The sequence below is a fragment of the Gossypium raimondii genome, chromosome 11 (assembly GCF_025698545.1).
Source record: "Gossypium raimondii isolate GPD5lz chromosome 11, ASM2569854v1, whole genome shotgun sequence".
NCBI classification, from domain to species: Eukaryota; Viridiplantae; Streptophyta; class Magnoliopsida; order Malvales; family Malvaceae; genus Gossypium; species Gossypium raimondii.
The window spans coordinates 56,947,391-56,959,600 of NC_068575.1; the positions used below are offsets into that span (position 1 = coordinate 56,947,391).

The 12,210-nt window shown below is 31.1% G+C and overlaps 1 protein-coding gene across 1 annotated transcript; it reads right to left on the reverse strand.

Moving 5' to 3' along the window:
* Positions 1 to 6,948: 6,948 nt before the first annotated feature.
* Positions 6,949 to 8,123, reverse strand: LOC105802555 (ethylene-responsive transcription factor ERF038). The gene has a single exon (XM_012634256.2). The coding sequence runs from the start codon at positions 8,020 to 8,022 to the stop codon at positions 7,285 to 7,287; it is 738 nt and encodes a 245-aa protein (XP_012489710.1). The 5' UTR covers positions 8,023 to 8,123; the 3' UTR covers positions 6,949 to 7,284.
* Positions 8,124 to 12,210: the final 4,087 nt, after the last annotated feature.

Consider the following 12,210-nt stretch of genomic DNA (forward strand, 5'->3'; position numbering starts at 1 on the left):
TTAATTCTGAAATTTAGCTTTAAAATCTATATTGGGCCTCTAAATTTAGTTTTTTAAGGCTCATCATACATTAATATTTGATTATTATTAAAGTTAAATAATTAAAAATAAAAAAGTATTTTGTTAATATAAAGTATAATCTTATGGCTTAAAAGACAAATTATATGAAATACAATGTAATACCCCTTACCCGTATTCGACACCAGAATAGGGTACGAGGCATTACCAGAACACATACACTTGTAAACATATTTAACCGAGTTATAAAACTTCATCTAAATTAAAACTTTCAAATTATTAACATGATTTTATAATTCTTCATAATATATCCTCAAAATATTATATTCATAATAAATAGGACCTATGAGACCCGATACATATTCATGCAATTCACAAGTCTTAATAATTCAATGCTTCATTTCCATTTCATTCAATTCCCAAATTTCTCATGTTCACAATTCAAATCATTAAGTTCAATACTAATACGCATTTATCATTTAACTCAACGTTTATTGAATATACCATTCATTAACACATTTATGAAATTCTCAATTTTTGCAATGAAAATATCACTTTAGCTTATATAACAACATCAATTCAACTCATCATCCTGGTATAAATTTACTACCACTTATCCATTTACTATAATTCTTTTGGGCCCATTTGTCACTTACCATCCTTAATCAAATTAGGGAACGGTTACGGAAAATTGAGTACTTCACTTCCACTTTGCCATAGTATAACTATGGTCTTACGTATGATCACTTATCACTTGTCTCTGATCAGATAAGTGTAGCTAAGCTACCACTTATCACTTGTCACTTGTCACTGATCAGATAAGTCTAGCTAAAGCTACCATTTATCACTTGTCACTGATCAGATAAGTGTAGCTGAAGCTATCACTTATCACTTGCTACTTGTCACTGATCAGATAAGTGTAGCTGAAGCTACTACTTATCACTTGTCACTGATCAGAAGTACTCAAATCCGACGTTCCGCTCAATTTGATCATTTATTCGATTTTCGTATTGTTATTTTATTCTCAATTCATTAACGAATATATCTCATCATACATTATATAATTCATGAAATTAACATGTAATCATTAAATTTCAGCCATATGAACTTACTATTTCATTATCTTTCCACACTCGTTTCCTATGCACATCACACAAGGTATAAACATATCATTCAACCATAGTCGCAAGCTAGTGTATTTAAACATAACTCTTTTTGGAACTAACCACATGATAAACCATTTCAATAGAGATTACATGATCACAACTAAATATGTTACCATTTCAACCACTACTTGGCCAAAGCCTAAGCATGTACGTCAAATATGTTAGCCAAATACACATATAGCATAAACATTATAAGCATGGATGAGCACAACATTTATTCATGTATCACACTTACCAACATGTGTTAATTCATAAACTATTCATGACATTACTTCATGCCAAATCATATACCGAATATACCATACACACATTCTATGAAACTTTATTTTCACACATGAGCTTAGACCATGACCAATAACGCACAAATATAAGCATCATTTCTATTTCATCATTTATCAATTATAATCAAGAATATGACCAATTATACACAAATCATTCATATATTTCCCAATTTTCCTCCTCCTCCTCTCCATTCCATATCCTTAATGTGTATAACACATTTAAACAACATTATCCATACTATCACTATTTTTCCTGTATGTAAATTCAAGCTATCTGTCTAAGTCTGAGTCACTAATTTATTTATATCTCGAGCTACAGAGCTCCAAATTAAGATCCGTTAATTTTCCCTGAAACTAGACTCACATATCTTCTTAACATAAAATTTTAAGAATTTTTGGTTCAGTCACTAAGTACAGTTTATTCTTTAAAGTTCCCCTATTTCACTGTTCGATAGTTCCGACCCCTCTTCACTAAAAATTAATTATCTCTTTGTATAGAATCCGGATGATGTCCCTGTTTATTTCTATTGAAAATAGACTCATTAAGGATTTTAAATATATAAATTATAACCCATAATTATTTTTATACAATTTTAATGATTTTCCAAGTTAGAACAGGGGAACCCGAATTCATTCTGACCTTATCTAATAAAATTCATTATATCTCATGATTTACAATTCCATTACTTACACCGTTTCTTCGATGAGAAACTAGACTCAATAAGATTTAATTCCATATTTTTTTCATCCTCTAATTCAATTTCCACAGTTTATGGTAATTTTTTCAAAGTTAACCTACTACTGTTGTCCAAAATTGTTTTAGTGCAAGATGTTGATAATCAAATTTATAACACCCTCCTTTCCTTTCTCTACAATATTGTCTATCAATTCCTCTTGTTTCCCTTCACTAACATATCAATAACATAGAGCCTTATATAATAAAACCCTACATTAACATCAATTTCATACTTTTTCAATAATATCAAACTTAAAAATATATTGAAACCTTGATGTTCTTACCTTGCTCTATTGATTTCAATCTTTAACTTGATTTTCTCTCTCCTCCAACTTCTATTTATCGAATCTAACTTGATATTCTAGCTCCCCATAGTCTCCTTAACATTTTTCTCTCTTGGTAGCTATGGAAATTCTTTTGATTTCTAGGTGAAAATAGTAAATTTTTGGTGGAATGACCAAATTGTAAAGAAAGCAAAACTTTCTTTAAAGAAAGCAAAACTTTCTTTCTTCCCTTCTCTTCTAACGTGAAATGCATGGGAAAGGTAGATGATTCTTCATCTTTTCTTCCACATATATATATACTAAATAAAATAATAATAAAATGATAAAATGTCATTTAAAAATCAAATTAAAATATTAATAAACTAATTTTATTTATTTATTTAATCTAAAATATCTCCAACATCATCATTATTTTCTAGATTTCTCTTTCTTCTAATTGACCATTTTCCCTTTAGATCTTTTAAAATTCCATCCTTGAGTCATCACTTAATTTGGTAAAATTACGATTTAGTCCTTCATAATTATTCTTCTATTCAATTTGGTCCCAATTTATCCATTTTCCTTAGTTTCTAAATTATTCCACCCTTAAAATATTTACACTATTGGTCTTTCAACTTTTCATATTTACACTTTAACCCTCAAATTTTGAGTATTTACTCTTGGATAACAAAAATTTTCTCACTTTTGCAATTTAATCCTTTATTTAATTAATATGTCATAATATACTTTCCAATGTTGTCATAACTCAAAATTCTCCTTTTTGTAACTTTACTTCCTTACTATATCAAAGATAATATCTTACTGTAAAAATTTTCGGGGTATTACATTTCTCTCCCCTTTAAAATAAATTTCGTCCTCAAAATTTTTCTCTTCGAATTTGTGGTCCTGAAACCACTATTCCGACTAGACCCAAAAATCGGGCTGTTACATACAATCTAGCCAAAAAAGCAAATGTTATCTAATGTGGACACCAAATTTAAAATACGTAATAATTTTTATATAAAATTCAAAAACTTGAAAATTTGAAGGGGTACATCCCTGATTGCAGTGCGCCAGCCGGGGATATCTCAATTCTCATGCCATGTTTTAGAGGTTGCATAAAAGAATGCAGAGAGGTGGTTAATTGGTCTTAATTCTCCTTTGGTTTACTGGGGTTTAATCCCTTTGCGAGAGGTTTTAGAGGAATCCTGCCTTGGAAAGTTGAACCAAACCCGGTTAATTTTTGGAGAGATGTAGCTCAATGAGTTAGTGCAAGTAGAAATATTATCCAAAGATTTTTGGCAAAGAGACTTAAGAGAGGAAGAAGCACGAAATTTGTAGACAGACTCAAATCATCCACCAGTTGTCCAATGGACGCAGCTAAATTAATCAAGCGGCTATGTCTATGACTTGACGTGTATATTGGTTCATTGGCGTTGAAGTACCATTGCAAGCTTTAATTGTTTGCTATCTGTAGGCAGCATGCAATAATGCCCTGAAAAACATAGGATTCGTTACGTTTTTTCTTTCTTTGCTTTCTGCAAAAGAAAAAAAAGAAGGGCTAACCTGTCGTCAGGTCTTTGCTTGCAGCCAGTGGAGATATACAGCTTTTCTTTTCCTTTTGTTTTTTTTTTAAATAATAATAATAATAATGGTTTGTTTGTTTCTTTTCAATTTGGATGCAAGGGAAACATAGGTCTCTGTCTTTTCAGTTCATGCACATGCTCTCTCTCTCGCATCTCTCTCAAAGGTTAAAAATACCAACAAAGACTAGGGAGTATCAGTTTTGTTTCTTAAGGATGCTCTTTCTTTGAAAAAGAAAAAAAAAAGAAAGCTATAATTTTTGCATTTATTTTATCAATTCCTCAACTTATACAAAGAAGATTGTAGTTTTGGAAAGAAGCTACAAATGCGAGGACTTGGATACTAAATTGATCGTATGTGAGTTCATATGATACAAGTTTCTCAAATTTATCTTTTGCTTGTGAATGCCCTGACGAGTAAAAACTACTGCATGTGTGGGTACTTGGCAGTTCCATAAATTTTGCCACTTCAAAAAAAATAGGAGTTCACATTTGAATTTATGGAGTAATATGAATCTTCAAAATACGGATATATAATGTAAAGATTTGGTGGTGGGGCTAACTTTTGGGCAAAATATCATACATGAGCATATTATATATTATTGCTAACACCAAGATTTGAAACCAAAGACCCAAATATTATATTAATGAAGAAAAATGGTTAAACATGATAGGAATGGGTTGATTGAGAATGCATGTGAGTTTCCATTATGGAGTCCAAACAATCCTCGTGCTTGTCAGCATTTTAATCCTTAAATATATATATGACAGATTAAGGTTCTGTCTCATTTCAGTAAAGGGGGCACTAGTTCAAAAGTAATCAAGATTATACATCTCGTGATTTTAGGGATAAATAATAATAAATCAAATCGATTGGATTCGCTTTGCCTTTTTCTTCCCCTTTATAGTTCGTAATGAGACGACCTTAATCGTATAATTACAATTGATCATTAATGTCTTCATGGAATTGGAGGTGGTCTGATTTCGGAGGTCGTGACATCAAACTTGATCCAACTTCATCGCCCCACATAAAACATATGTCGTTTAGCTAATGCACTGCAGTGTGATGTTTCAATGCAGAAAATATGTTGGAAAACTGGAGAGGTTTAAAACAAACAACACAAGGATCCTGTATAAATAATTATGTTTCTTGAATGTTTTCAAGTTTATTTTTCAATAAAATAAATTTAATAATTTGTGTATTCATGTTATAATCATATTTAAAATATTATATATATATATTTACATGTTTATTAAAAGAAAATATTACCTTCTTTAAAACAACCAATTCTATATTTTACTTTCTTAAAAATAACCATATATATTATTTAAAGTTTTGTTTTCACCAAAAAAATTTACCCTAGGTGTGTAATATCTTATTAATCTCGGTGTTACTAGTAGACTCAACATCAACTCAATCAAACTTTTTTAATAATATTTTTATCTTTACAATTTTTTATATAGAATTATTTAAGACACAAAGATTTATTCATAAATATTATATAAATCTTTTATAAATATATTTTGATATAGAATTATTTATTTCTTTCGCCCAACATAATATAATCTAATATGAAATAATACATTCAGCTTAGTGTCACATTATATGTATTAAAAATATGGATGGCCAAGAAAACAACAACAGCAGTCATACTTATAACCAACAAGTTTTTGATGAAAGACATTAAAAAAGAAGAAGAAAAGATTAACCATGCCATATTGCTTGCAGAATAAAGCAGTCTCTTAGTGTTAACCTTAAAGATCTAAGAGAGAAGAAAATTTTTTCTTTGCTCGTACAAGGTATCTGTCGTACTGTTACTAAAGAAGTAGGTTTACAGTTGATAAAGTCATGATCCAACATGGTGTCAAATTATAAATTGCTCTCCTAACCCATTTTAATTAACTGTTTTTGCTTTTATCTTTGTAATTTAGTTCTTTAGCAATAAGATTGACCTTAGACTGACAATTACTTTTGTCTTAATTGTTTATATATACTATATATCTTCAACCTATGTTAGTTATGGTCCCATGCATCTCCCTTATAGGCAATGTGTAATAAAAATAGTAGCACCTACTTTTATATTAAACGTGCTTTGCATGTAAATAACATAACATGTGAATACCATTCATTGAAGTTACTAAAATTAATTCCCAAAACCATAAAGTTCAACAAAAGCATGTAAAAGTTACTAAAATTATAGCCAAATATGATTAGCTTCTTATTATTGTATTTTCCTTCACTTCATGCAATGAAAGTGTATAGGAGTATAATTGTGATTTTAGTTCCTTTGAGTTTTATATTCTCTTCGTATACATGACTTCGGATTACCACTTACCACATTTTGTCTGGTGGGCAACGTTGGGTGTAACTTATATGATGAGAAATACATATAATGTCTGAGATAATGAGGGTGACGTCATTTGTCACTAACAAATAGTGGTTTTTAACCAATTTATAATTAATGCCCTAGGCTTGCCTTTGGGCATTGGGAAATAACTTTAGTTAGATAATGCTGTCACCTTGTCTGGGTTCTCCTACATGTACGTCCACACATCTTGGGAATCTCCATTGCTTTCCTTCTGCCAAATGATGCCACCCAAAAGAAAAGGGTTTATTGTTGGGCAAAAGCACGACTATCCACTCCCTCCATCGCCCTTCATTCCTTTTTAATCACTGTGTTCTCTCCAAATCATTCACGCTATGATGGGTTTGGTTTTGGGGGTCTTTTCCAACTATAGACTGGCGTATGGGAAGGGTTAACTTACTTTTAGAGTCTAAAAGACGCATTAATTGAGGTTACTAGATTTAAAGTTAATATTAGCACTGAATTTCATGACAATAATTTCTCATTTTGCACAAATGTACAAAGATAAAAGTTGGCAGAGAATTACAGTCACAAATTAAAGAAGAACTCGCCATTTATTAACTGTTTATAAATATATATCGTCTGTGCTTATAGTTACAGTAGAGATTTAACCTTTTTATCTCTCATATCAACTGTAGAAAACCTGTTACGATATTGTTGCTACTTCCTTTTTTTCTTTTTCTTTTTTTCTGAACCAAAATAGAAAAGAAACTAAATTCACGATCGAAAAGCGAGTTTTTTTTTCTTGACTGGTTTCCTTCTGCAAAGGGAATGCAGTGGATTATTATGTAAACAGACGAAGAATTTTGGAAGCTATTGACCATAAAAAAAAAATCGATATATATTATCATGAAATATGTTGTTTGATTTTCTAGTAGTAGTCCCAGGAGAACGGCTCCTCAATCCGGAACCCAGCATCGACTGCACATATTTGCCATGTTGAAGAGTAAGACCCAAATCCGTCGCTTCGATCCGTGACATCGATCATGAGATCAGGCAGATCGAACAAGGTATCATCGTCATCGATGGAGGGTGAACTTGAAGCTTGCGATAAATTTGAGGGAGGAACTTCATCTTCTTTGCTAGCTTCAGCTTCAGCTTCGATGTTGCACCGCCTTGTGTCGAGAAATGTAGAGGCGGCCGCTAGGGAAGCGGCTGCTTGGACGTCCTTGGGGGAGGTACTGGCAGGGCGGGGAAGTAGTTTAGCGAGTTGAGGGAAATTAAGGTAAGCGGAGCGGCCTTTGATGGCGAGGGCAGCTACATCATGGGCTCGAGCAGCCATTTCAGCTGTGTGGTATGTTCCAAGCCATATTCTTGATTTCTTCCTTGGTTCTCGGATTTCAGACACCCATTTGCCCCAACTTCTCATGCGTACTCCACGGTATGTCGGATGCTTCTTGCCTTCACCAATATCACTACTCCTTTGCCTTTTCTTCTTCTCATTATCACTATTTTTGGAACAACTTCTCTCGTTTTGATGATCAGAATCCGAAAACGAGTATATCATGGAGGAAGGAGAAGCAGTGGCGGTGGTGGAAGTAACAGAAGAAGAGCTAATTAGCATGTTATGATGAGCATCATTCTCAATATTGGTATGATCTCTTTCCATGACAGATAGAGGACGTAGTTGTTAGTAAAGCAAGAATTTTGAGTGATTGACATATAACATGGTGGTATAGGACTAGGAGCTTATATGATTCTTTATGAATTCAGATTTCCTTTTTTCTTTCTTTTTCTTTTTCTTTTTAATAATAAAAATAATAATAATATAAAGAAAAAGAATGTTTTTTTACCCTCCAATTTTATAAGAAAAATCATTTTAGCCATCCTAAAATAAAAATGTATGTTAACTTTACTATCATGACATAACATGTCAGCACTTAATTTTTTTAAATTTAATAAATTTAATAAATTTAATAACTTTTATTTTAAAAATAGATTTTATAATATTTTTAAAATTTTAAAATTTTAAAAATTAATTAAATGTTGACAGTATCTTTCACATAATAATTCATGTGTATGTTACATCAATAAAATTAATTTTTCATATTTTGGAGTGATTTAACAAAAGAAATACAGATTTGATGATTAAAAACTAAAAATAAATGAAAGATTAAAATGAGAATTAAAGAATCCTGAGTCCATAGCATAAAGCGATTACAGTTCATCTATTTTCTTACCCCATGTGGCAAATTGAATAAATGCATGCCTAGACCTATTAGAGATCATGTTTGGCTTTGGGCTGTTGTTATTTCTTATATTAATACGATTTATATTTAAACAATGATGCAATATTAATGAATGGTATAATTTCAAGTGAAAGTGAATTTATTTAGTTTTTTTTATATAAAAATATTTTTTTTAAGAAAATAACGCAATTCAAATGCATATGAATCCTCTCCATATGCTATCCTATGCTTTAAATATCAACTCTTTTTCACATGCAAGTCTTTAGTGATGAGGAAATGGTAGGCCAGATCCTGCAATCAATGAAACCATGTACAGTGTACATATGAACGTTATCTGAGCTGAGGGCCCTCCAAAGACTCTCCTTTGATTTTTCACATTTATGCTTTTCTTTTTCTTTTTCTTTTTCTTTTTTACTTTTCATTTCTCGCTCTGATTGAAGTGGCTTTAGAAAATTAACACCCACAAGGAGCTAAGTTAAAGTACGTGAGCCTTAGGTTAACTGGTTGCTATGTCGCCTTCAACTTGGCCCAACTATGTCTGATACCTGACCTGCTTGCCTCTCTCCCATAGCTTTCTCAGTTCTCACTATTATTTAATTTGTCTATTTTGTAGAGGGTCAGAGTTCTGCTCTGTTTTTGTTCATTCAACACCACGCATCAAACTCTGATGTACTATAAATGGCTTAATTAAATAAATTAGGAAATGGAAATCTCATGATTGTGATAGGATCTGCACAAAGATACATTAAAAAAACCAAGCATAAACAGATTGTCAAACTGGTTCCAAAGCAGTCGTGTAAAATGAACATGTGGGTTCTGTTATAAGGGAAAGACCAAATCTGATGCCACCCATGCATTCGTTTATAAATTGTTTCTTAACCTATAATATAAATCAACAGTTAATTAAACACATATTGATTTTGATAATTAAACACTAATAAAATCTACTAATCATCATCTGAAGAATGTATTAAGGGAGGATATATATATATATACACACACACACAACACTCGTTTGGGAGAACAATTCATCAACATGAGAGCACATGCGAGTGGGTCATACAGGCAAGATGCTGAGGCTCTGATTTCAGATTTCGTATTATTAGTAGTCAAGTAGCTAGGCAGTAAATTAACCTTCCTTCGACTTACGTACAACCTGTTAATTTTTAATTAATCAATTAATTATGTATGTAAAAACGTTAAAAACACCCATTTTTACTTAATGAAGTGATTTAACAGGTATTGTCTTGTTTTAATGGAGCACTTTCTCGCCACCTTATCATTTTTCAAGAGAACATTCTGATATATGGATAGCCCTAATGAAGGGCACATGGACCACCTATAAAAAGAAAAAACATTGCAGAACTTTTGAGGTCATTCTATAATTGTTTTGTTAAGAGGGCTTAGCCCCATCAAGCTAACTTCTTCTGTCACTCACTCGTGCAATACTGCGTGTTTCATGTTTTCTTTCCCAAGTTTGTAATGTAAGTTTATTTACTTGTCTGCTTCCACCATAAGAACTTAATAATACAAGATCTCAGAGCCTCTTGGAACTTCCACGCCTTCAGTACAGACAATTATGCCATCTCTTTAAAAAGTTCATATTTTTCTATTACCACTTTCAATTATCAAACACCTAACAATTGGGCCATACCGTATCTCAACATTCACACAATTTTCACCTCTCAACTTGCCTTTATTTACACTTCGTCCCTGCCATATTGCATGTTTTCTTTACCTATCACTACTTCCACAACTAGATTTTTTTTTTACTTACTAGAAGGTTAATAAATAAATTCACTGAGTTATCACCAGCGACAGAGCTAGAATTTTTCTCTTAAGATTCTAAATTTTGAGAGGGATCAAAATATAATTTCACCACTATGTTAACTTACAACTTTGTAATTTTTGGAGGGACTAAATTAATACTTCATCAATTCTGGAGGGATAAAATATAAAAAAAAAATTTAAGGTTAAAATGCAATTTTACCTATATACTAACTTAAAAATTTATAATTTTTGGAGGGGATAAGCTAATATTTCATCATTTTGGGAGTTCAAGCCTCTGCTTACTACTTGGCGTCGCCTCTGATTATCAACACACCGAAACATCTTGAATGAAATTCAGAACTTCCTTATGAATATGATTAATACTGCAATTGGATCTTATCAAATCTTTGCAAAGCTACAGAGGTAGAACTATTCTTAGATTCAGGGTACTCCCCCAAGTCTAAAAGCTTATTTGAAATATTGAAAAGTTTGGATAAAAGTATATGAGGCCGAAATAAATTAAAATTACTTAAAATATGAGAAAGACTCGATCTTCAGCATTCAAGGTCTCAACTCGACTTAATCCAACCCTTTTTTGTAATATATTGTACTTTTCTTAACTTTATATCTTATATAATTTATGTCACATAAAATTAAAAATATAATTAATATAAATATTAAAACATGTTAAGTTGTTTATATTTAAAATTTTAATAAAAAACATATAAAATTATTAAATATTAAATTAAAGAATATATGTTTTTCAAAAAATAATATAGGCTTACTTAAAATAAGCTTGGGTTGTTTGTTTACAAATATGGATAAGTTTGGAAAAATTTTAAGGTCAATATTTCAAATAACTCGAGTTTGGACAAACATAAAATGTATTAATATCATATATAAGCTTAACCTAAAATCAATCTGACTCGGCCAATAACAATTTTAAATTATTTTTTTCGATTTAACACTTTTAATGGATGGATAAGTAGATAAATATTTTAAATTACAAAAAGGGTTAGTAAATTGAGTGAGTTATGTAGGTGGGATATTGATGGTGGGGGACTCCATGAAATTTAGTTGAGGTGAGCCACAAAATGGTTGGGGGATTGAAGTTAATTGGTTAATTTTAATACAACCATATAAGATTGGCTTAAAACTAATCATATTCCCATAAATATATAAAGGAGAAATTATGGCACAATAATTGTGAGAGATAAGCTGTTGCCCTACATAATCTAATCCAAACCACCTCCACAAGCAAATTAAGTAAAGTCTAATCAAGTTAAGGGACAAACGGCAAGCATGGCACTTCTGAGCTCTAATGGGGAATATTTTCATTACAAGTTTCTCTTCTTTGTTACCATTGGTAGGTATGCTTCATTCATCAACCCTTAATCATAGATTTTACTCCCAATTATTTAAATTAAACTATTAAAATTTATCCTTTTTAGTGGATGAGAGATTGGATGATAGGCATAGGCATAGCAGCTAATTGCCCCTCAATGGGTTATTATTATTATCATTTGTATTTGGTTGAAAAGACAAGCACATGTTGTTGCAATTGGTTCATAAATTATTTGATGTAACTTGTTTGTCATTTGGAAATGATAATCTAACTTCTTTTCCACTAAAACTAACTATCAAATTATTATATAAAAAATGAGAAAAGTTTAGTGTCAAATTAATAACCGATATATCAGTGTCTTAATGGATGCATATAGATCAGTAATTGTTTAATGTAATTTGAGTATTTATTCAATGCAATCATGTTTATTTTGTTTTATTTTTTATATAAGTATTAGTTTAATTTGTATTGGTATTGTTGTCAGTGTAAAAGG

Coding starts and splice junctions, on each gene's coding strand:
- LOC105802555 (XM_012634256.2), bottom strand. CDS start 8,022: ATGGAAAGAGATCATACCAATATTGAGAATGATGCTCATCATAACATG.